The 26,399-nt window shown below is 48.6% G+C and overlaps 1 protein-coding gene across 1 annotated transcript in view; it reads right to left on the reverse strand.

The window, feature by feature from the left end:
- Positions 1-26,399, reverse strand: part of SH3BP5 (SH3 domain binding protein 5) — an 81,320-nt gene that overhangs the window by 15,393 nt on the left and 39,528 nt on the right. The window contains exon 4 of the mRNA XM_003132063.5: positions 68-232. Coding sequence (XP_003132111.3) covers positions 68-232 — 165 coding nt within the window. The remainder of the gene's footprint in view (positions 1-67; positions 233-26,399) is intronic.

Genomic DNA, 26,399 nt, shown 5'->3' on the forward strand with positions numbered 1-26,399 from the left:
ACCCTACCCCAGCCCAGCCCCCTACTCCAGCCCCCGGCACCACAGGTGCACTCAGCATGACTCCTACCCTCTGGGTGGCGTGGTTCAGCATCTCCTGCCAGGCTGAGTCGAACTGTCGCTTGTCATCCTCCAGCAGCCGCTGCTCGGCCAGGGAGATGGTCTCCTTGGCGGCACGGAGCACCTCCGTGGCCCTTTGGAAGTCCTGGGTGGCTCTCTGGGCTTCCAGCTGTGCCTGTACAAGAGAAAGCTCATGAGGAACCAGACGCAGCAGGGGCTGCTGCTGCTGCTGGCCCATCCTGCCCTCCTGAGGGCCTGGCCCGGTCCTGTCCTCCTGTGCCTGTCCAGCCTGGGAATAGGCCAGGCACCTGCAGGTCCTTGTAGATCCTGGGTGGAGGGAGTGGAGGGTCTTCACAGCCTGGGACCCAACAGACCAGATAAACATGCCAGCTCTGGGTCAGGATTGGAGACGGCAACCCAGCCCACATGCGGCAGGTACAGCTGGCTGGGGCCCCTCCTAGAGCAGCTCTCGTTTGCTAATGAGGTCAGCGGTGGCAGTGCTCCCCAGCCCCATGTGAGAACGAGAAAGGCCCCAGACAGCACCATCCAACGGTGTCACTCTGAATGGAAACCGTGGCTCCCAGAGGCTGGGGCTGCCCTGAGCTCACAGAGCCGAGCCCAGATTCCAGCAGCTCCGGGTCCCACCCCCGGAGTGGTGACTCTGCCAGAGAGGCTCGCACTCCAATCACACGGGCTGACACCAGTGGTGGGTGGGATGGGTGGAGGGAAGGCCCTGTCACAACACCATCCCTGCTTTCAAGGAACGTCAAGTGGGAGAATCAACCGAAACGACAGCCGATAGCCTGGCCTAGGAAGAAAGGAAAACGTGAATCCAAACTGAATGGAAAACACTCCACATTTCAAAGACTTACTAAAGGCTCAGTCCAGAAAAAGAACAGCTATCTCCTTAATAATGTCCATGTTGACCACATGATGAAATGATGACATTTTGTACATACTGGGTTAAAGTATTAACACTAATTCCACCTCCTATTTGCAATTTTTACTGGGACAACTAGAAGACAGTAAGTTCATAGCTGACTCACATTCCATTGCTTTTATACAGCAGAAACACATCCCCCAAAAGTGGACCATGTAATTGCATCCGAAATTGGCAACAAACCCTCATCACTGCTCTTGGCAGGCCCACCTTGAACTCCTCACCAGAGTTCAGGCAAGGCCGTGCCAGATGCTGGTCTGCTGCAGCCTCCTACCCAACTGCCTCGGCTAACTGGATCCCTAAGTCAGTTACATAAACTGGGGACACCCCAGGGGCTGTCCCTGGGACTCAAGAGGCAAAGGGAACAATAGGGCCCCCACCCATCCCCAGAGCAAGTCTCATATGACTGAGAGGAAGTTCTCAGAAACTACAGGCCCAGGACACTTCCCAAAGACAGTTAAAAGGAACAAAATCAGTTGGAGCCCATCAGCCCCCAGGGCGAGGGACAGCTGTGTGACCCTGTGGGTGCCCCCTCCATCCTTCAGTGACCCTGTAACTGGGTCACGCCTGAGCCGACCCTCAGGTGACGACAACCCAGTCAGGGAGATGAACCGGGCATGGACATTCAGAAGTAATAAGATGAGGAGTTCCCACTGTGGCACAGTGGGTTAAGAATCCAACTGCAGCAGCTCAGGTTGCTGAGAAGGCGTGGGTTCCATCCCTGGCCTGTGGATTAAAGGATCCAGCATTGCCACAGCTGTGGCTCAGATTCAGTCCCTAGCCTGGGGAATTTCCATATGCTGTGAGTGTGGTCACTAAAAAAAAAGTCACACAGTGAGGGGACGGAGAAATTCCTTCCGTGGAGAGAATCCAGGGAGACCTCTTACAGGAAGATGACACTGAACTGAGGCCTGGAGACAGGATGATCTGAAAACACGGCTTGGAGGGGAGCAGGGAAGAACAGAATATTTAACCAGGTTGTCTGCAGAAGGCTTGACAAAGACTCCCATCAAGGTGTCAAAAGGGAGTCAGGAATGGAGGCCTTGAGGAGTTCCCCTCATGGCGCAGTGGAAACAAATCTGACTAGGAACCATGAGGTTGCGGGTTTGATCCCGGGCCTCGCTCAGTGGGTCAAGGATCCAGCATTGCTGTGAGCTGTGGTGTAGGTCGCAGATGTGGCTCGAATTTGGCTTAGCTGTGGCTCTGGCAAAGGCTGGCAGCTGTAGCTCCGATATAACCCCTAGCCTGGGAGCCTCCATATGCCGCAGGTGTGGCCCTAAAAAGGACAAAAAAGAAAAAAAAAAAAAGAATGGAGGCCTTGAATGAAAGCCAGGCTAAAGCTTCAAGCATGAGACCTGCTTGCTGCAGACCCCTCATGTGGTCCTGGGACCATGCAGGTGCGCCTCAGTGACACAGTGGGGACCAGAGGCCACCCTCAAGAACTGACATGTGCCCTGAGAAGACACTGGACAGCACACTCAATGCTCCAGAGCCTGGGCTCCAGGCCCACTGCTCTTCCTCCATGGGAGGACAGCCCTCAAGGCCCCCCCTGCCCCACTGTGCTGGAGGGCACCTCCCCCCACTGCACACAGACCACCCACAAACTTCAAACAAGCATCAGCGGGCCATAATTAACCCCACAGGAGTCTACCATTTTCTGAGACGGGATCTGTAGTTGTTAAAAAAAATTTTAGTATTGCAATTCAGCAACATTTAAGGCTAAACTCTTTCTCTAGGTCTCCCTGCTTGGATTGTGAAGTTTTTTTTCTTCCAAGAAAGCAGCAGCAACAACAACAACAAAAAAAGATGCTCTCGTAGGGACTTTCTAGAATGCGGCTGCTGTGACCTGAACCCAGCCCCTCCGCACCCACTGCCATGCATCTGCTGCATTCCAAGGAAACCATGTCCCTACAAACAGGGAAAAGAGGAGGCCCGTCTGAAGTGACCTGGAAGAACATGATCTGTCAACTTCCTGCGGAGTTTGTGAAGTTTCCACAAGGTTCCTTCCCTCCTGTGGTATCAGAAATGTGCCTTCCTTGTCATATTGTGAATCCTGCTAATATGAGGATTTGGTCTATATTTAATCTACAGAAGCCAGATGGCATCTATCACTTATCCATCCATTCATTCAAGTAAGTGCTGGACATCTGTTCTGTTTCTACTCTCTACTCTCTCCATCTTTCTTGGTAACAGAGCCCTCATGTCTCCAGGTGAAGCAATGTCCCAGCCAAGACCCTACTTCCCAGTTGTCATGATAGCTAGTTACTTTCAGCTAATGAAATATAAACGGACACTGAGTGAGACTTCCAAGAGCACTCCTCCTGTCTTTCCATCTGTGATATTAATACAATGGCTGGTGCTTCAGCAGCCATTTTGGATCATGAGGCAACTCTAAGGATGAAGGAATAGTAAATTAGGTCCCTGCCCTAAGTTGACTTTTTACAGGACAGAGACGATAAAATCTCATGTTTAAGCCAGTGTTATTTGGGGTTTTCTGTTATATTTAGTCAAATCCCAACCTAAATGATAATACACCTTCTCATCCTCAGATGAGCTACTCTGCAAACCTGACAGACATGACTACAGCAGTCTACATAGACTGGTCAAATCTCCTTCAACTTCTTTCTGGCTGCTCACAGCCCATCCTATGACTATTAAGCCCAAGGAGACAAACTTTAGGGGGTTTCCTAAAGAATTCCAAAGATCATGGCCTCTTTGTAAGGCATTTCATAAAACATTTTCTAAAGCCACACACACGAGGAAGGACCAGGCATGCGCACACAAGGGGCAGGAGGGGAGCATGCCCTCTCTCCCCCACAGCAGGACGGAGGCCATTCAGCATTGATGAGGAAGCTCTTAATGCCAAGTTCTGGGCAGGAGGGGTCCACACCAAAATAAGGGGTTCTGACTCAGCTGGGTAAGCAGAATGCTCATTACAAACTCCAAAACAAGATCGCAACAAGTGACAGAGGAGTAAAGCACATGGGAATATCAGAAAGAGAGAGTAACTTGTCTCAGGTTTCTTAGACAAAGGGAAGAGTCCTCGGACGAGAGGGTGTCAGGCACCAGGCTTGGCCATGGAACAGGGAGCATCCAAGAGCTTACACATGTCTAACTGAGGAGGCCTGGCTTGGAGATCACTTGCCAGGGACCTAACAGGATGCATGACAGAGCCAATTTAGAAATTCAGAAGCTAGTTTAGAGTCCAGAAAAGAGCAGGCTACCTAGTTCTCTCCATCATATGAAATCTTTGGCACAATCAGTGATGTTGTACCTTCAACTCCAACAAAGGACCCAGGCCCTGGTATTAATGCATTATCTGGATAAGAGACCTATACTTGCAAGCTCCTGGGTGTGAACATAGCCCAGAGGCTCATTCATGGCAGGGAAACCCAGGTAGCAAGAGCTGAGGCCTGCCTGGCACCGCACTGAGGAAAGGCTGGCAGAGCTGGGCTTGAGCTATAAGATGCAACACAGGAAAAATGTCAACTCTATTCATGACTCATGAGCGCTATCGGCTTTCAGAGAGACAGCTTTATAGAAAAAGCATTAAAAGCTGCTCGTGGGAGTTCCTGTTGTGGCTGAGCAGTAATGAACCCGACTAGTATCCATGAAGAAGTGGGTTCAATTCCCGGCCTTGCTTAGTGGGTTAAGGATACAGCATTGTTGTGAGCTGTGGTGTAGGTCGCAGACTAGGCTCAGATCCCGAGTTGCTGTGGCTGAGGCGTGGGCCAGCAGCTGTAGCTCTGATTCAGCCCTATCCTGGGACCTTCTATATACCACAGGTGCAGCCCTAAAAAGCAAAAACAAACAAACCAACCTTGCTAAAACTGTATCTGTGCCTCCTCCCCCAGCTCAAAGCCCATGGAGAAAAGTCCCAGATGCCTCTCCAAGCCGTCTAAGGAAGAAGAAAGACCCTTGATGGCCCCAGCAAGGAGGGGATGTCCAGGACGAATATCAAGGTGGGCAGGAGACAGGGCGTCGTTCTCAGCTTTACTCGAACTGTCCTATGCTCTGAGCAATGCAAGAGTCTAAGACTTTCGATTCTGAAAGTTTCCTCCTGCCACATCCTTTCAAAGCTGTCTGAGGTTAATGGAAGAGTAGCCAGAGATGGGCATCAGCAATTTTGACCCTGAGGATATTCTGGACAAAAACATGTTTTTGTTTTGTTCTTTTTTTTTTTTTTTTTTTTTTAAAACAGCCGCACCTGCAGCATATGAAGTTCCAGACCAGGAGTCAACGCAGAGCAGCTGCAGTTGCAGCTTACACCACAACGGCGGCAACACCACATCTGAGCCAAATTTGCAACCTATACTGTAGCAATGCCAAATCTTTAACCCACTGAGCGAGGCCAGGGATGGAACCTGCATCCTCACAGAGACAGTATCGGGTTCTTAACCTGCTAAGACACAAGTGGCGTTCTCAAACATTTGGTTTTTTTATTGAAGTATAGTTGATTTACAATGTTGTGTTAATTTCTGCTGTACAACAAAGTGACTCGATTATGCATAAAAATTTCTTTTTCATTATGGTTTATTACAGGATATTGAACATAGTTCCCTGTGTTATACAGTAGGACCTTGCTGTTTGTCCATCATATACATATAACAGCTTTCATCTGCTAACCCCAAACTCCCAATCCTTCCCTCCCCCCCCCACCCTCCCCCTTTGGCAACCACAAGTCTGCTCTCTATGTCTGTGAATCTGTTTCTGTGTGGTAAATAAGTTCTTTTGCGGACACAAACATTTTAATCAGAAGCATTTCCTAGACAGACTGTCATGAAGTCCATGTAGTTCCTTGATCATTTTTCATATCCAGTGTTCCTAATTTTTTTCATTTTTTTTACACAAAATTATTTTCATTAGGATCAGTTCTTTTCAATTTCAGATCAATCTGAGCCACAGAACAGTTTCATACACCAACCTTACTAATTATAGCCTGTGCTATGTTGTTTTCCATTATTTCTATCAAATTCAATTTTCCTGGACCAATTTTTTGCAGTTCTAAAAATCTGTTGAACATATGGGCCGTCAATTTTTAATCAGTCTCAATCAGTGTACATGTTATCATGTACAGTTGGAGTCATGACCAGTCAATATTAAATTGTATGATATAAACATATTAAATAATATATATTACAAATTAAAGATCTGTGGTATGTATTTCTCATTAGCGAAATTTGAGAAAGTCGTGAGCAGTTTAAAGAGATATAATACGGGGCCTGCAGCTGGTTTAGTGGAAGGCTACAAAGTTCTTCAATATATGGTAACGCCAAACGAGCCCCAAGGGATAAGAAAAAATATCAAGGTCAAATAGTTTTACTCTGTCCTGGGTTTAAGATAAGATGTTAAAAAACAAAAACTAAGAAGCTATCACCTGCTTCAAAATAATACAGCTAGAAGTGAGAACTGGGGGTGGGAGGATAAAGATGAAATAAGACTGGCCATGGGGTAGTGATTGCAGAAGCTGGGTGAAGGCTATACAGGCTCTGCAACACTACTCTATTTTATAGATAGATAGATAGATTGACTGATTTTTAGGCCCACACTGGTGGCATATGGAGGTTCCCAGGCTAGGGGTCAAATCAGAGCTGTAGCCCCTGGCCTATACCACAAGCTACAGGAAGGTGGAATTCAAGCCACATCTGTAACCTACACCACAGCTCACAGCAATGCCAGATCCTTAACCCACTGAGCGAGGCCAGAGATCTGAGTGAGGCCAGGGATTGAACCCAAATCCTCATGGATACTAGCCAGGTTTTAACATGCTGAGCCACGAAGGGAACCCTCGATTTTATACAAAAGGAAAAAAAAAACAAAAAACAAAAAAAGAAACAAAAACCTGTTCTCATTTGTAATTGCCTACTTATGATTCTCTAGAACTGCAATGTCTTATGCAGGAGACACTGGCCACCAGTAGCTATTTATATTTAATTGCAATGAAATAAAATTTCAGTTTCCTGGTTGCATCAGCCACATTTTAAGTTCTCAAGAGCCACGTGTGGCTGGTAGCTGCCACACTGAACAGCACAGACACGGGACATGTCCACCATCACAGGAAATTCTACTGGACAGTGCTGGCCCAGACACTGGCCAACACTGAAATGAAGACTGGGGGAACGATTCAGCTACCACCCATAATCTCTAGTTTGTGTTCATAATCACTATTTATTAGAGAAATGCAACTCAAAACTACAATGAGGTATCACCTATCTCCAGTTAGCATGGCCATCATTAAAAAGTCTATAAATAACAAATATTGGAAAGGATGTGAAGAAAAAGCAACTCTCCTCCACTGTTGGCAGGAATGTAAATTGGTGCAGCCACTATGGAAAACAGGATAGAGGTTTCTCAAAAACTAAAAATAGAATTACCATAGGATCCAGCAATCCCACTCCTGGGCATATATCCAGAGAAAACCGTAATTTGAAAAGATACATGCACCCCTGTGTTCATAGCAGCACTATTTACAATAGCCAACACATGGAAACAACATGAAGGTCATAGCCAGATGAATGGATAAAGAAGATATGGTACATATACACAATGGAATACTACTCAGGCATAAAAAAGAATGAAATAATGGCATTTGCAGCAACATGGATGGACTTGGAGATTATTGTACCTAGTGAAGTAAGGCAGAAAGAGAAAGACGAATGTCATAAATCACTTATATGTAGAATCTAAAATATGATACAAGTGAACATCTCTATGACATAAAGACGGAGATCATAAATACAGAGAACAGCCAAGGGGGAGGAGGGGCTGGGAGAGGGATGGATTTGGAGTTTGGGATTAGCAGATGCAAACTATTATATATAGGATGTATAAACAACAAAGTCCTAGTGCACGGCGGAAACCATATTCAATATCCTATAATAAACCATTGCGAAAAAGAATATATATATATATGTATAATTGAGTCACTGTTTTGTATAGCAGAAACTAACACAACACTGTAAATCACTATACTTCAATAAAATAATTTTTTAAAAAACCTAGCATCTTCATTCCTGCTCCATTATAAATAAACACCTACTTAGAAGGTCTCTTGTGGCGCACAGGGTTCGGGACCTGGCGTTGTCATTACAGCACTTGGGTCACTGCTGTGGCATGGGTTCTCTCCCTGGCCTAGGAACTTCCACCTGCTGCAGATGTGGCAAATACAACAGAATAAGTTAAATCAAATCAATCAATGAGTATAATTAATTAATTTTAAAATAATAAAGGGAACCTGGGGGTGCACTGTGGTGAGACCCTGTATTTGGGGAAGGCCCAGCCACCCAAAAAGGTGCTGTGACCCAGTTTCTGGAAGGAGGATCCTCACTCCCCCCACCTCAGCCCAGTCACCCAGGGCCCCAGACTGACCAGGACTGGGTCTGACTCAAGGGTTTCTGTTGGGGGCCTCAGGGAGGTACATCTGGGATGGAGTCTACTTTGTCCAGCTCCTGGGAGAGGCGTCAGCCTGCACCTCGCCTCTGGACACCAGCACCCACGTCCACAGCACACCTGCTGGTGTCTCATTCCATTCATGCGCCACTTATCCCTTGGTCTCAGGCAGGCACCGTCTGCCTCGCTACAGAAGGTCCCTGGTCCAGCCAAAAGCTCCTGGCAGGAGGGCACGGGGCTCTTAGCCCAAGTCAGAAGGTCAGGGCTGGTCAGCCTGGGAAGGGCACATCTCACGCGGGCCCCCAAATCAAACCCTTTCTGCTGCTATGGGGACACAACAGATTCTGAGCTTCTCTGCACCGGCCCCCTCAGCCAGAAGTGTGCCCCCATCTTCCCCCAGGGTTCCTCTCACCCACACTTCCTCTCAGGTTGGCTGGGCTCCAAGCTGGTGAGGGCAAGTCCAGAGCAGGCCTGGGGCAGGGGACAGCAGCAGTGCCCAAGGCCAAGGCCCCTGTGACCTAACAGCGCCCCAGGTGCTGCCACCACACCTGGATCCCTGGCCCACGGGGGTCAAATCATGGAGTCTTTGGGCCCAAGGAGCTAACAGTGTGGACCAACCATTTTGTTTCATAGAAGAAAATTCATTGTGGTTGCCAAGGGGGAGGGGGGAGTGGGATAGATGGGGACTTTGGGGTTAAAGATGCAGACTATTGCCTCTGGAATGGATTAGCAATGAGATCCTGCTGTGTAGCACTGGGAACTATGTCTAGTCACTTATGATGGAGCATGATAATGTGAGAAAAAAGATTGTATCCTTGTATGTGTGACTGGTCACCATGCTGTACAGTATTTAAAAAATTGTACTGGGGAAACAACAATTGATTACAATTAAGACTACTTGATAAGGAAAAAAATAATGGAATATTCTCTGCAATAAAATAAATAAATAAATAAAATTATCAGTGAAAAAAAAAGAAAATTCAGGAACCTCACAAGGAAACTGGCTGCTCAGAGGGACGAGTCACCTACCACATCTAACTTCTTAAATACGTGCTACCTCGGGGAGTCCCTCTGCTGTGGGGAGCTTCCCCCAGTCAGCAGGGCTGTGCTTTCCTCCCTGCAAATCCTTGCATTTATTTCTGTCTCAGTCTTGCTCCTCCCCCCACCCCACCCCCAGTCATTCCCAGCACGTAAGAAGCACAGCATCCCCCAGCCTCAATGTCAGAAGAACACACACACCCATCAGGGGAGCTTCCCTGGGAAACGGCGCAGCCTGGCCGGGATAGGGTGGCAGGGAGGAGGCTGACCACAGCCTGACGTTTGGAGGCAGGGGAGGGCGCTGCTCTCCTACGGATGGCACCCTCCTTCCTGGCTCCGTGAGGAGGATGGAGCGTGGGAGCCGAGAGGTGGGTAGATCTAGAAAATTAGGATGTCAGAACGGGGAGCCGCATCTCACTCCACTCAGCCACAGCCAGAGTCACGCATCTGAAGGCATCAGACGCCCTTGGCTAAGCTCTGTCCCTACCCTTACCTCCTCCTCCTCTCCTTCCTTTCCAGCCAGGAGCCAGTTGACCCTCAGCCCATTCTGCCTCTACTGGGGCTCATGAGCAGAGCTGCCAGCATCTCCAGGGTCTGCTCTCCAGAAGGTGGTCCTACCATGTGGACAAACAGGCCCCCTTGCAGTTCTCCAACCCCAGGGCCCCGACTGCTAATACACACCATAGTGCCCACCAAAGAAACATTCCCCTGTCTGCACAGAACTGGCCTGGAGGCCAGGGGACAGCTGGGCCACTAAGAGGCAGTGTCCTGCTTCCAAAGGACTGGCAGCAGTGGGGGATACTCCCCACACCAACAATGACCATTGTCTTGGGTCTACAACCTTAAACAAGTCACTGGAGTCCTGAGCTTGGAACACCGAGGGCTCTGTGACTCCCACGGAGGCTGGGTCCCATGGTCACGTAATTACAGTGGGACTTTCAAGGCCCGCTCTGGAATGCAGTGTCTGGCTTAGACGTGTGCAAACAGTCAGCAGCCAGCAAGATAGCCACCAAGCTATTTTGCTTTTGCTGTCAGCTTCATTATAGATATCTGCAAACTTGTAGGAATAAAAAGCTTACAAAATTACTTCTTGGTGCACTTCTTAATCAGCTGTTCCTTTGCTATTTATCTACCACACAGTTCGTTCCTTAAATTCAAAAAACTGTGTCAGCGCCATTGAGTAACAGCACAATATGAGGGAAAAGGGGAGGCTCTTTATCAAAGAGCCTATTTATCAAATCAAAACATGACAGCCGTTTCCAGTCAGGGAAATCTGAAAAAGGACAGGCCCTAGATGATACTAAAAGAACCGTTATTAGTTTTGTTAGGTGTAAAATGTGATCCTGTAAAGAAAGGTTCTTACCTGTTACAGAGAATGCTTATATATCAACTATTTATGGGTAAATACTTAAATAGCAAGTATTCATGGGTAAATGCTTAAACACTTAAATATCAAGCATTTATGAGTAAAGTGACGTCAGCATTTTTTTTTTTTTTTTTGCTTTTTAAGCCACGCCTGCAGCATATGGAGGTTCCCAGGCTAGGGCTCTAATTGGAGCTGTAGCCGCTGGCCTATACCACAGCCACAGCAACACTAGACCCGAGCTGCCTCTGTGACCTACACCACAGCTCACGGCAATGCTGGCTCCTTAACCCACTGAGCAAGGCCACCAGGGATCGAACCCACATCCTTATGGATACTAGTTGGGTCCCTTACCGCCAAGCCACAATGGGAACTCCCTGTGAATAGCTTTAAAATAAAAACTGGGGGAGTTCCCATCGTGGCGCAGTGGTTAACGAATCCGACTAGGAACCATGAGGTTGCGGGTTCGGTCCCTGCCCTTGCTCAGTGGGTTAACGATCCGGCGTTGCCGTGAGCTGTGGTGTAGGTTGCAGACGCGGCTCGGATCCCGCGTTGCTGTGGCTCTGGTGTAGGCTGGTGGCTACGGCTCCAATTGGATCCCTAGCCTGGGAACCTCCATATGCCGCAGGAGCGGCCCAAGAAATAGCAAAAAAAAAAAGACAAAAAAATAAAAATAAAAAAATAAATAAAAACTGGGGAGGGCAGGTGACTGACACATGACTGCAAGAGGTTAACCACTGCTGATGCTGGTGATGAGCAGTGATTAATCTCTCCGCTGTTGTGCACATGCGACACATTCCATAATAAAAAGTGGGAAAGAAATGCTTTTTAAAGCCTTTGGTTTGTCACGACCACTTTTGCTATTTACCTGCTACGTCATTACAAGACTCAAGAAAATGCTACCCACTAAAAGATTAAGGAAAACAATGATATTGGTCAAGGGTGGTCCTTACTTAAGGCAAAACTTAAGCTAAATAAAAACATAAATAAATAAATAAAGGAGTTCCCGTTGTGGCTCAGCGGAAATAAACCTGACTAGTATCTGTGAGGATTCAAGTCGGATTCCTGGCCTCACTCAGTGGGTTAAGGATCTGGCGTGGCCATGAGCTGTGGTGCTGGTCGCAGACATGGCTCAGATCCTGGCATGGCTATGGCTGTGGTGTAGGCTGGCAGCTGCAGTTCTGATTCGATCCCTAGCCTGGGAACATCCATAGCCGCAGGTGCAGCCCGAAAAAGCAAAAAACAAAAACAAAAACAAAAAAACACCTGTAGAATGGCCAATGAGGGGAAGTAAAGAGCCAAATTTTAGCCAAGCAGGAGACAGGTTTATGAGATTGGGAGGGCTCCCGACCCCTCATAGCCCACCTTGCCCATATGCAACCTTTAAACACAACATATCAAAATCTGGGGAGTCCCATGTTGGGCCCCCTACATCCTATTAGAAGCCAAATCACTCCAGCTGTCTGGAATTTCTCATCTCTAATCTTGGTCTCTTCTGCTATGGTGTAAAAACCCTCGGCTCTTGTCCCTAGCAGAGACAGGGGGAAAAAAAACACCCACTATGGCGTTCCCGTCATGGTGCAGGGGAAACGAATCCGACTAGGAACCAGGAGGTTGCAGGTTTGATCCCTGACCTCGTTCAGTGCATTAAGGATCCGGCGTTGCTGTGGGCTGTGGTGTAGGTCACAGACGTGGCTCGGATCTGGCGTTTGCTGTGGCTCCAGCGTCAGCTGGCAGCTGTAGCTCCAATTCGACCCCTAGCCTGGGAAGCTGCATATGCCATGGGTGTGGCCCTAAAAAGGACAAAAAAGACAAGAAACGAAAAACAAACAACCAAAAAAAAAAAAACCCACCCACTTACAATAACAAAGCATATTTTTGATAGAAAGCACTTCCAAGGAGGGCAGAAACCAAGCTGTAGAAACCTGAGTAAGCCTGCCCTGCCCTGCATCTCACTTCTCTTGCCAGGAGGATACAAGGACCCAGGGCAGGGGTTTATTAAACCCCTGTCATACCAGGTATTCACCTACAGAATCTAGCCAATACCCCTGCTAGTTAGTATTGCTGTACTCATTTTATACCCAAAGAAATGGAGATTGAGGAACTGATGGAAAGTCTCATGGCTAGAAAGAAAGGAGACCAAAGAAACTTAAGTGTCCACTGACAGAGGAATGGATAAAGATGCAGTACATATATACCATGGAATACTACTTAGCCATAAAAAAGAGTGAAATAATGCCATTTGCAGCTACATGAATGGACCTAAAGATTATCATACTTAGTGAAGTAAATCAGACAAAGAAAGACAAATATCATTATGAGTTCACTTCTATGTGGAATCTTTAAAAATCATACCCATTGTGGCTCAGCAGTAATGAACCCAACTAGCATCCAGGAGGATGTGGGTTCGATCCATGGCCTCGCTCGGTGGGTTAAGGATCCAGTGTTGCCGTGAGCTTCGGTGTAGGCTGCAGACATGACTTGGATCCTATGTTGCTGTGGGTGTGGCGTAGGCTGGCGGCTAGAGCTCTGATTTGACTCCTAGCCGGGGAACTTCAATAGGCTAAGGGTAAGGACCTAAAAAGACAAAAAACAAACAAACAAACAAAAAACACCCAAATGAACTTAACAAAACAGAAAGAGACTCACAGACATAGGAAACAAACTTATGGTTCCCAAAGAGGAAAGACGAAGGAAAGGATAAACTAGAAGGTTTAGATTATACACAGTACCATAAATAAAACAGACAAACAGGAGTTCCCATCATGGCGCAGTGGTTAACAGATCCGACTGGAACAATGAGGTTGCGGGTTCGATCCCTGGCCTCGCTCAGGGGGTTAAGGATCCAGCATTGCCGTGAGCTGTGCTGTTGGTCGCAGACACAGCTCGGATCCTGCATTGCTGTGGCTGTGGCATAGGCCGGCAGCAACAGCTCTGATTCAACCCCTAGCCTGGAACCTCCATATGCCACGGATGCAACCCTAGAAAAGACAAAAAACAAACAAACAAACAACAACAAAAAAAAACCAGATAAACAAAGGTCCTATTACATGGCACAGGGAACTATACTCAATATTTTGTAATAAGAGAAAAGAATCTGAAAAAGAATACGTATGTTTAACTGAACGACTTGGGCTGTACACCTGCAACTAACAGGACACTGTAAATAGGGAGAGAGGGAGAGAAGGAGCGATGGAGGGAGGCCAAGCCTCGGACCCAGGCCCCATGACCCCAGTGCCCTGGAGAGGAAAAGCACCAGCACTGGCCTTGTATCAGTCCACCACTCCAGCAGGGAGGCTGATAAGACTTGATGTCTCTGAATCCTGATGAGAAACCACAGACCCCACTGGGCTACCCCCAGTTCGATAAACTGTCTCCATAACACCATCTGCACATCTACGTTGGCCAAGATGTTCTCTCCATTAAGCATCCAAAGGTTGGACAAGTCCTGCCCAATCTCCCCACCCCAAGCTGTGTACCAAGGACCCAATGGGCTCTAAGGAGACCTCCGCAGATGTTTCCAGCATCTAACACAATTAAAATAAATGGGGGAGTTCCTGTCATGGCTCAGCAGAAACGAATCTGACTAGCATCCTGAGGACACAGGTTCGATTTCTGGCCTCGCTCAGTGGGTTAAGGATCCGGCGCTGCCATGAGCTGTGGCATAGGTCGCAGATGAGGCTAGGATCCCACATTGCCGTGGCTGTGGCTTAGGCCAGCAGCTACAGCTCTGATTCGACCCCCTAAGCCTGGAAACCTTCATATGCCGTGGGTACGGCCCTAAAAAAGAGAGTCAATCAATCAATCGATAAAATTAAAAATAATAAAATAAAATAAAATGGTTCAACAACACTCCTCTTGCCTCTGAGACAAGAAATGCCCTGTAATGGGAGGATATGTCAAGGACCCCTTCCCTGCCAGGCTGGGATTCGCAAAAAGGCACTTCTCAGTTGGAAAGCTTCCAGACACTGGCCAGGATCAGTTTTCTGCCAGCCGGTGCCTCCCTGGCACAGCTACCTGGCCTCACTCCAAAGAGGCTGCAGTTAACAAAGGCAGAGACACACCCAATTCAGACAAAGCGACTTCCATTTACACAACTCACTGGGCAACTAGGGATGGATGGTTGGGAAGAGGGTCCTCAAAGCTCTCTACTCTTGGCCTGGGAGCCTGGAAGATACCCACAAAGAGGGCAGAAAGGAAGACCAGAGGTGGGGGGAGAACAGCAGGACAACTCAGCCCCTGGGGCCACCAACACATGCTCAAAGACCAGAGACCCCTGGTCAGTCCCCCAGGCCAAGGATCCTCAGAGTTGGTGCTACAGCAGAAAAGCTGGCAGGGAGGTCCTGTGATTTTTCTCCAGAGCATCACCCAGTGCCTGCAGAGCCTTGGTGATGGAGAGACTGTGTTACTGATTTTTTTTAATTCTCCACATCTAGCCAAGGGGCCAGTACACTGCAGACGTTTAAAAAATATCTGTTTATATACAACTACAGATGTGATAAATTCTTTTGAGTAATAAAAAAAAAAATCTGTTTAATTTAGGTACCAAGCTAGGATACAAATGACCAACCACAAACAACTTCCTGGTGGTCAGTAATTTTAGGGCACCTTCTGCAGCTCCCACAATCAGATCAACATGACTCTGGGCCCATGTATCATAATAAAGGGCCCATTTATGTGGTGTGAAAATGCACCTCACTGTATACACCAAACCATGCGGTGTGAATACCACTCTCTTCAGATCTAAATAATCCCCCCTTCTACTCTGCCTGGTCTCCTCCAAGTTGAATGACATATAACCCAGAGCCCAATGGGTCTTTGGGAAATTTGTTTGTGGGTCAAAATTACCCTCAATTCATAGGATCAAATTTCTACAGTTATTATTCAATAATCTGCAACGTTATGAGATAGTGGATCTGGGAAAACACTCTGAAAAAACTGTGCAACATATGAACATACTGACAACCCCTCTCAAATTATTTTATCCTTCACTTGGTCTTCTTGACAAGACTGCAAACGCAGGGCAGTGATGTTTTGTATATCTGTGAGTCCCCACCACCAGGACCGTGACTTGGAAACAGGCACCTTAACAAGCCCTTCATCAGCCTGGGGACCTTGGCTGCCCCATTCCCACCCTCTCAGGGGTTCAGCCTTCCTTCCCTGGGTCACTTGGCACCAGGGGTTGCTGGGATGCTTGAGCACAGCCAAAGGAGCAAGGGATTCACTGAAAGGTCAGCCTCCCTCCCCTCCAACCCATCTTCTGCTTCTGGGTCAGCATAACTTGGCTCCATTTTTTTTTTTTTTTGGCCACGCTCATGCCATGCAGAAGTTTCTGGGCCAGGAGTGGAACCTATGCCATGGCAGTGACCCGAGCCACAGCAGTGACAATGCCGGATCCTTAACCTGCTAGACTGCCAGGGAACTCCTGACTGGGCTTAATTTTAACCACCACCTGCGAGATCAGCTCCAAAAGAACTCAAGGTCAGGGGGGCAGAGATGACAACGAGAGCCTAACGTAATTGAGGGAACACAACACATCTCCCCCCTACCCCTGCCTAGCTCAGTCTCTGGAAAAGCAGGAGGGGGGTGTTGCAACACAAGTGCACGCATGTGAACGTGGCTGTGGGCAGCAACCTCTGGCCAGAGGAGGCTGTCGCAGTGACAGAACGCAGAGCACACACATCCAAGGTCTGGAGCCCACACCACGTCAAGCACCCGGGCAGCTCTGAGACAGACAGGAATGGCCTTGTAACAGGGCCAGGGCAGCAGCAGGGGCCCCTGGCTTGGGGCAGCCAGGTGAGAACCAGGTCTCAGCAAACCCCCTCCATCTACCTGGTATGGCCAAGCAAAGCAGTCTAAGGGACTCAGACCTTAGACCAGCCACAGGGAATCAGGAACAAACTGTAGCCAGCGGAACAAAGAAAGAAAAAGGAAAAAGAAAGACAGTCTGTGAAAGAATCCAAGGTCTCAAGACTGAGAAAATTTTGCCTGAAGCCGCTGAGTAATTTGGTCAGTCCAGCACCCCTCCTTTCACTCTGCGCTCATTTCACCTCTTCTCTGCAGCCCGAGTCAGGAAGAAGTGCAAAGGACAAGATGCAATCTCTGTTGTAGAGGAGCTCAGATTCAGGGCAGGATTCTTAGCCCTGGGTGCAAAGGGTAGGAACCCAGACTTGGAACTCGGGTTGCCCGAGTCAAATCTCAGCCAGGCCACTCATGAGCTGGGTGACCCTGAGCACCTCAATTCTCAGTGCCTCAGTTTCCTCATCTGCAAAATGCAGACAACAGAAGCCACCTTGTGGGGTTGCTCTGAGGCGCAGGTGAGTTAACACTGGTAAAGCACTCAGAAAAAGCACGTGGCGAGTGGCATAGACATGTCAGCTGTTACACCAGCATGCATGATGGTATTTGCATATGGTTATTAACCCACAGGACATGTACAACTCTGAGGAAGAGCTGATGATTCCCATAAAATTGTGTTTATAATGTCTATACCTATGCACATCTATGTGTGTTCTCAGAAGATGACATCCGTAACTTCCATCAAACTCTTAAAAGCTAAGCTGAGGGAGAGCCTAATGCACAAAGGAGCCTGCAGGAAGTCTTGAGAAGGTACACTGACCTGTGCCTTTATTTCATCAGGTCATCAGGCAAAGGATAAAAGTAGTGCTTCCAACAGAACTTCCTGCAATGATGGAAATGTCCTCTAGCTGCACTGTCCCCAGACAGTAGCCATCAGCCCCCTATGCCTACTGAGCATTTAAAGTACGGCTGGTTGCAGCACTATTCACAATAGCCAGGACATGGAAACAACCCAAATGTCCATCAACAGATGATTGGATTCGGAAGATGTGGTATATATACACAATGGAATACTACTCAGCCATAAAAAGGATGACATCATGCCATTTGCAGCAACATGGATGGAACGAGAGAATCTCATCCTGAGTGAAATGAGCCAGAAAGACAAAGACAAATACCATATGATATCACTTATAACTGGAATCTAATATCCAGCACAAATGAACATCTCCTCAGAAAAGAAAATCATGGACTTGGAGAAGAGACTTGTGGCTGACTGATGGGAGGGGGAGGGAGTGGGAGGGATCAGGAGCTTGGGCTTATCAGACACAACTTAGAATAGATTTACAAGGAGATCCTGCTGAATAGCATTGAGAACTTTGTCTAGATACTCAAGTTGCAACAGAAGAAAGGGTGGGGGAAAAACTGTAATTGTAATGTATACATGTAAGGATAATCTGACCCCTTTGCTGTACAGTGGGAAAATAAAAAAAAAATTAAATTAAATTAAATTAAAAAAAAATAAAGTACGGCTGGTGAGACTGAAGGACTGACCTTTTTAGTTGTATTTCACTGTGTTATTTATACTTAAGCAGCTATATGTGGCTACTGGCCACCGTTTTGAACCTCACAGAGCTAGTCAGTCTGAGGAAGAAAACACCCCAGTCAAGGAAAACAGGATGTGTGTGGATGCAAAACACCCTGTGATGTGCCCAGAGGTTGTGAGTCAAACAGTGTGATGGAGCCTGGGCAGGGGCAGAGGCTCAGCGAGGAGACGGGCTGGGAAAAGCCTTGTGTGCTGCTCAGGTCCGGGCTTGTCACCAGAGCCAGAAGCAGCTGTCAGGCAGGGTTCTCCAGAGAAACAGAACCAATGGGATGTTCACACACAGATGGTCCCCAACCTAAGATGGTTCAACTTATAAGTTATCAACGTCACGATGGTGCGGGAGTCATACGCATTTGGGAGAAACCACAGTTCAAATGCAGACCTTTCCCCAGTTGAGCGATGTGCGGTATGACTCCGTCTCTGATCCTGGGCAGGGCGGCTGCAAGGGTTAACACGCAATACGCTGATGACCGTCTGGACCCCGTTCTGTTTCTCCCCTGCAGTACAGCATTTCATAAATTCCATGAGACAGTCGACCTTGGAATACAGGCCTTGTGCTAGAGGGTTCTGCCCACTCGGTACAGGTTCTGAGCCTGTGTACGGTGGGCCTGGTTGAACTGGGATGCTCGGTAGGCTAGGTGTATTAATACACTTTCTTCTTCTTCTTTTTTTTTTTTGTCTTTTGTCTTTTTAGGGCCGCACCTTCGTCATATGGAGGCTCCCAGGCTAGGGGTCCAATTGGAGTTACAGCTGCTGGCCTACGCCACAGCCACAGCAACATGGGATCTGAGCCACGTCTGTGACCTACACCACAGCTCACGGCAACACCAGATCCTTAACCCACTGAGCGAGGCCAGGCATTGGACCTGCAACCTCATGGTTACTAGTTGGGTTCGTTAATCACTGAGCCACTACAGAAACTCCTTTAATACAATTTCAACTGAGGATATTTTCGACGGATGATGGGTCTACTGGGACACAATCCCACCATAAATTGAGGAAAGGCTGTGTATACAAAGGGATTTATTTTAAGGAATTAGCTTATGATCATGGAGGCTGGCAGCCCGAAATCTGCAAGGTGGGCCAGCAGGCTAGATAGAGACCCAGAAGAGAGCTGGTGCTGCAGGGCAAGTCCACAGGCCTCTGCTGCACAATTCCCTCTGACTCAGGGGAGGTCAGTCTTCCAGTCTAGCCAGGCCTTCAACTGATTGAGTGAGGCCCACCCACATGACGGAAGGCAATCTACTTACTCGAATACCATGGATGTAAATATCAACTTCATCCAATACACACCCTCACAGAAACATTCAGAATAATGTCTGTGAACAGGCACCTGGGCACCATGGTCCATCCAAATTGACACACAAAATTGACCATCACATCCACTAAAGTTTTTGAGCAGGACTATCAGCAAAACTGACTTTGGCAAGATTCAGTTGGAAGGGAGTGGGGAGAAGTGGAGAAGGGGGCACTGGGAGACAGGAATATCAGCTGAAAGGCGATTTCAATAACCCAGGCCAGCCATGAGGGCTTCCACCAAAGAAGAGGTGATGGGGAAATGATTTAATTAGCATCTGCTAAAAGAAAGTATGAATGGATTCTGTGACTTGACAAGACCACACACACACAAACACACACAGACACAGCTTTATAGGAAGTTCGCATTTCCTCCTGGGACTCCAACACAATGCAGAGGAAAGGAAGTTTTGTAAATAGCACACAGGGATGGAAGTGATGCAGCAGAGAGATACAGGATTTGCATCATTTGCACTTCCCTCCTTAGAGGAGCGCTGTGCCTGCTCTGTGGGTCACATACGCCCAATTCTCACTCTTTCCAACCAAGAGCCTCTCTTAAAAGTAAGTAACCACAGCACAGACCTGGAAAAGTTGGTTAGCTGGCCCCCAACCTATGCTTCCCTTCATCCTCAGAAAGAACCCTGCAAGCTAAAAAACTTCAAGCCATGGAGCACTCCCCATGACCATGTGACTATGTCCTAGGCCTGAAACAGAAGCAGGGTATTGTCTGGGACTTCTCAGTAGATGCTTTAAAACAGGAAGGGCACATGTCCCTTCCTCTTCCTCTCTTCCTCCCTCTATCCTGAAATACAGATGTGATGGCTGGAGCTCCTGGGGCTATCTTGGACCATGAGGTGACTTTGACGATGGGACTCACATACTAAGATTAAGCAATACGTAGGATGCTGGATCTCAGATGATCGTGGGCTCATGGCATCAACCTAGATCGCCTAATTCAGGTCTTCCTTTAGGTGAGAGAAGGCATTCTTGTGTGTTTAGGCCACTGTTGTTCAGTCTTCTGCTACTTGCAGCCAATGCAATTCCTGGTTGATACAAGCTAAATCCATTATTTTGTACATAAGGCAATACAAATTTCAGAATTTTAGGCTGTAGAAGTTCATCTGTATATCTTCATATGGCCTTGGGGTTAGTATGGGGCCAGAGAGAAGAAGAATCCATATAAATTCATACAGTGTCTTACATCTCATGACTTCCTTCCAACAACTGCCCTCAGAGAGGCCCACTACAGATGCCTTCAGCCACCCTGGTTGGGTGCTCAGGGTCAGTGTGAAAACGTCTCCCAGTCATCTCTGTCTAAAGAGAAACTTCACTCAGGTGGCTTAAGCCTAAGGTCAAGGAACTTAAATTCAAAGAATGAGAGAAACTCTTAGAAGATACACCATGATTTTTAGAAATAAAAAACGCCTGGCACCTTCTCTGCAGCACAGTGCTTTACCAAAAGGCCGGGGAACACGCTGGAGGCTGGTGCTGAATTGATGAGCACGTGATATTTTTTTTTGTTACTTCCACTTGAACCACTTCCTCAAAGTGAGGCTTCCTAAAACCAGCAGATCACTGCCTTAAATGAAGCAAAGAGGCACCCTTTGTCATGAGAATGCAAGCTCCCTTGGGCCTAGGGAAATTCTAAATGGAAAAATGAATAAACAAGCACATGAAGAAATGACCAAACGAACTACTAAAGGCACTCGAGGATGGGGAAGAGGGGAAAGCTGGAAGGAGGCCAGCACTGGGGAAGTCAGAGGAAGAACGGCTGCGGAGCCCGCCTTCTGGAAGGTGATTCAGAAGATACTCAGTGGGTGTGGCCACCCATGGAGCCCTTCAGAAATCATCGGTCAAGGAAGGGGGTCAGGAGGGGACAGAGAAGGTCTCAGATTTGCCCACTTATCTCTGACACCCCATTTCCTCATAGAAGCGCCAGGCTGAGGACTAGGACAGCAGGGTGAGCGACCTGAGGGTGTTTTAGCAGCACTGAACCACCTCCTGCCCTGACCTGCACCTTCGCCACACCTGCCAGGCGGGGACCACACCCTCTCCACAGCTCCACACATTGTGACTTCAGGAGCCCTCAGAAGGGGCGGCTGACTCCGAAACCACTTTCTCCATCTGGCTGATGACTCAAACCGCAAGTTCCCTCCTCGGCAGGGCTGCCAGATTTAGCAAATAAGAAATACAAGACTCTCCGTTCCATTGGAAGTTCAGGTAAACACATCGTCTGTTTTAGTGAAGGGTACCCCAACTACTGTATGGGACAGAGCAACGCCAAAAAAACCCCGAAACGATCTGAAGTTCAAATGGAGCAGGGTGACAGGTGCCCAGTATTCTGTCTGCTAACCCCACCTCTGGCTTGGACTCCACCAGGACCTTCCACTAGGCAGAAATGAAAACTCATCACCAGCGTTGACTCCTCAGCCCTTCCCTCTTGGTATGACGCTGATGGTTCCTCCACACACGTTCCAAGAAGCTCCTGCTGGCCTCAAGCTGGCAATCAGCATCCCACCAGGCCGGAAGCAGAATGTCCTAAGCTATGCGAGTATTTTCCAAGCAGGACTCCAATGTCCAAAGATCGTAAATCTCAAAGCCTTATTATTCACCCACTGCTCAGAAGGAATGAGCCTATCAGATTCTGAGGGGGAGGTTTTCCTAGAAGAGAAGGGGGGACATGAAGTCACACTGGGAGGGGTGGGGGAGAGGAGAGGAAGGGAGGAAAGTGGGGTGGGGGTGGGGGACCCAGGCGAAGGAAGTTAGGTCAAAATGCTCAAGAGAATGTTCCCACTAGCTGGAGACCAAACCTTGTTGCCTGGCAACACGAAAGGCCTGTGTGGAAGAAACTTGTAGCAAAAACATATCCCATGCTCTGATTTTCTGCAACTGAGAAACCAGTCCCCCTAGTGCTGCCTCCATGGGATGCCACTGGTTTACAAGAGGGGAGAGAGAGGACGGGGTGAACCATGTCCATGCAGTGATTGTATTGATTTTACTGGCGACTGATGGAAGTGGGGAGGGAGGTGGGGAGAAAAGAAAAAGAGAAACATCCCAGCAGCCTTGTGGTTTCAGATTTGTGGAGCAAAACTCCACATCCTGCTTCCCCTCCAACTGCCGTCCTGCGGTGACACACCACATCTGTCCGCTTCAGGCAGCATGTCACCCACCAAGAGGGACTTTAGGTAAGCAGCCAGGCCTCAGTGAAGGAAAAAGGAGATGGTCCCTGACAAGTTTCCAACCAACCAGACGGGCTGGGGAGCATCTCCAGCTTCATGCTGCCCCGCTGAGACTCTGCTGGCCACCAGCCTCATTCCTGGCTTCCTGCCACCTGCCAGGCAAGAAAGGGTCAAATGCCAGTGGACCTCACCCCACAGGAGAGAAAAACCTCAGATTAGCCACATTCTGCTCCAGCCACAGGAAGATGGAGGATGCCTGAGGCAGAGCCCACCAAGGAGGGGCAGTGGGGTGGGCAAAAGGGGTGGGGGGTGGGTCCTTTTGACAGACGCCTCTAAGCCTGTTCTATATCAGGAGTTTTCACCTGTGTTCAGAGACTGCCCCTCATCTCCTCACTGACCCCACCTTTTTTTTTTTTTTTTTTTTTTTTGGCTGCCCCTTTGCATACGGAGTTTCCGGGCCAGGGATCAGATCTGAGCTGCAGTTGCAATCTAAGCCTCAGCTGCGACAAAGCCGGATCCTTAATCCACTGTGCTGGGCTGGGGATGAAACCTGCATCCCAGGGCTCCCAAGACGCTGCTGCCCCCATTGCGTGACAGCAGGCACTCTCCCACTGACCCCATCTTGATGCAAGATTCTGGGCTGCTGCTTCCCCAGAATCTCCAACCAAGACTGCAAGGCAGGACACGGTCCTGCGGGCAAGGGAGGGTTAACAGCACACCCCCTACCCTGTCGTAAATCACCAGGAACACTGCTTGGGGACACGTGGCTGGTCACCCAGCTGCTTGCCCTCAGCCCAGGCGCCCGGGTGATGAGGTTCCCAGGAACTGGCCTGTGGCCACCCAATGCGAATGTGACCGGGGCCAGGGGCACGGACGTCACCAACCGACCTCCTCACCCAAGCCCCAGGCGGAGAGCTGCCACGCAGGTAGGCAGGAACAGCGACTGGGAACAAGGGGGTCAGGATACAGCTACACTCAGGTCCCAGGAGGGGAACAAGTGTCCAAGGGCCACCACTGAGTCAGCGAGAACCACCTAGGGCAGAAAAGGCAGCGAGATTCCTACAGATAAGTTCAGCCTCTCCTTTTAGCCCTACAAGCTGATTATTTCTGTTACCTGCACCCCTAAGATGTGTCAGCATGTAGTTAAGTTTCCTAAAGCCCCTAAATACTGGCATTGAGCAACAGGCAGCAGCCAGAAGATGAGGGTTCAAATCTCCCCTCTTGTCCTAACAAGGCTCGTGGTCTGGGAACATTCCTTTACCTCCCTGAGCCTCAGTGATTGTCCCCGCCGTGTGACGACAATAATGACCTTCTGAGAAGGCCTGATGGGTTCATGTCCTCAAGGGACTGACCCCTGTAGGACCAGGAGCCCTGTAGATCCTGAAAAATGGGGGCTATGGGAGCCCCTTGAATAACCCGACTTCTCTAAGCCTCAGTTCCCTCCTCTCCAAAGAGGTATTTTAAAAACAGTGCCCTGGTGCGCATAGAGCACTTGGGAAAGTACCTGGAATACAAAGAGCTTTGAAACAACTCTCTCTTCCTCCTCCCCTCTGTCCTTGACCCCTGACTCGGCTCTATCTCCACACACTGTATACCAGTCAACTGTCACCTCTGTGCCGTTGACACCGAGCACACCCTCCTGGCAATGTGCCTAAATCGTCCTAAGGCTCCCACTGAGGCAGCCACCACTGCCAGAACCTTCGGGAGAGTGAGCCCACCCCTTCTGCCAAAGCTGCACCTCATGTTCCCCCTATCTGAGTCAGACCTTGGAGTTCTCAGGACTTGCACTTAGCAGCTGGTTAACCACCTCGTCAGACCCAGTCCCCCTCCGTACCCTCCCAGGTGAGATCACGACACCACAGAGGCTCAGGTGAAGGCTTAGAGAATGGTCTTTGGGATGCAAGACTAGATTCCTTGTCTGTATTGTGGGGTCAAAGGATGGAGCTAAATGGCATCCCTGCCTAGAGCAGGACCCGGGGTGCCCAGCACACTCCTAGACATGACATGGGCATCAGGGCCACATCAGCTTCTCCAGCGCAACCAGGGCCCACATACCAGAGCCACCACAATTGTGCTGCAGCTTCTCAGCCCAGTCAGGAGGCCGGGCTAGGGCTGCAGGCCCTGCCTCAACAGGCCACACGGTTCCCTCCCCACCTGGTCCTGCAGCTCCCCCAGACCCCGCCAGATGGACTCACTCCAGGTCACATCCACGCTGGAGTCCTCCTTGGATTACAGCTCCTCTGTCTCTGACCCAGACTCTCTCGTAGGCAGGGGCTCAGGTGTGCCTTCCCCAGCCTTCCAGACACACATGCCCCCAGTGGCCTCATTCCACCGGTCTTCTGGTGCTGTCTACACCTGTGCCATCAAACCTGTTCTCTAGCAGGTGATCCTCCCCACTGGGCTTTCCACTCTCTGAGTACAGCTGATCCTCCTCATTCATGGATCCCGCATCCGTGAACTTGCCTACCTGCCACAATTATTTGCAACCCCCAAAACCAACATTTATGTATGGCACTGTCAGGGTCATTCATGGACCAGCCCAGGGAAGCAAAATCATGTATGTCTCAATGTGTACGATGCCAGCGGGGGCCAAACATGGCAGAACCCCTGCCTTCTGGCCCAGCTCTCACGCTCCAAACACACGTCCTGTTGGGTGCCACGTTTTTCATGTTTCTGTGCTTTGCATTAGTGGTTTCTCTCTGAATTGGCACCCAAGCCTAGTGCTAAGTGCTGTGTAGGGTTCACAGCACAGGAAGGTGGCTGACCCCCTTACGGAGAAAATGCGTGTTTCAGACGCGCAGCTTCCAGGTGTGAGTCACACTGGTTGTTAGTTCAGTGTTAATGAATCAACAATGCGGCACATTCAGAAAAACGAAGAGGAAACCTGCAGATCTACGCAAGAGGCAGCTCTGGTCAGTGCTAACGTAGAGTCTGCAGTGGACAACGATGCTGCAGAAACGTGGCTACATGTGTGGACTCCACGTGGCAACAACGCCCGAGAGTCACCACCAATCGAGACGGCGTAGTGGTCCACACGCAGCAACACGCGTGATCATACTAAGCGAAGTCAGCCAGACAGAGAAAGACAAACACCATGTGAATTTCATTTTAAAAACGACATTGAAGAACTTATTTACAAACAGAAATAGGCTCACGGATTTCAGAATCAAATCTATGGTAACCAAAGGGGAAAGAAGGGGGAGAGATAAATGAGGAGTTTGGGATTAACATATACATACTACTATATACATGTGTGTGTGTGTGTGTGTATAAAAAATAAACAACAAGGACCTATGTATAGCACAGGGAATCTATATTCGATATCTTGTAATAGCCTATAATGGAAAAGAATCTGAAAAAAGAATACATATATATATGTATTAGCTGATTCACTTCGCGGTACAGCAGAAACTAACAACACTATAAATCAACTAAACTTCAATTTAAAAACAAAAAGCATAGCGAGCAACAGCATGTGAGGCTGAAAGCTAGGGAACTTTTCAGTTACATCCCCAGGATGAAGAAAACATTCCTCCTTTCTTGGCTAATGTTTTATTGTCAAGAAACACTGTGTAGAGTTAATTGTGTGTATGAAATATAGATTAAAGAAGGTGTCTTGAAAGAGAAACACACATGGAACAAGACTATGAATGGATTGGTTGATGAAATGGTGACCAGAGGCTCTCGGGAAGGACCCTCTGTTTCCCTGGGAGCAAGGCCTCACTCCATTTC

The sequence above is a fragment of the Sus scrofa genome, chromosome 13, assembly GCF_000003025.6.
Source record: "Sus scrofa isolate TJ Tabasco breed Duroc chromosome 13, Sscrofa11.1, whole genome shotgun sequence".
In the NCBI taxonomy this organism is placed as follows: Eukaryota; Metazoa; Chordata; class Mammalia; order Artiodactyla; family Suidae; genus Sus; species Sus scrofa.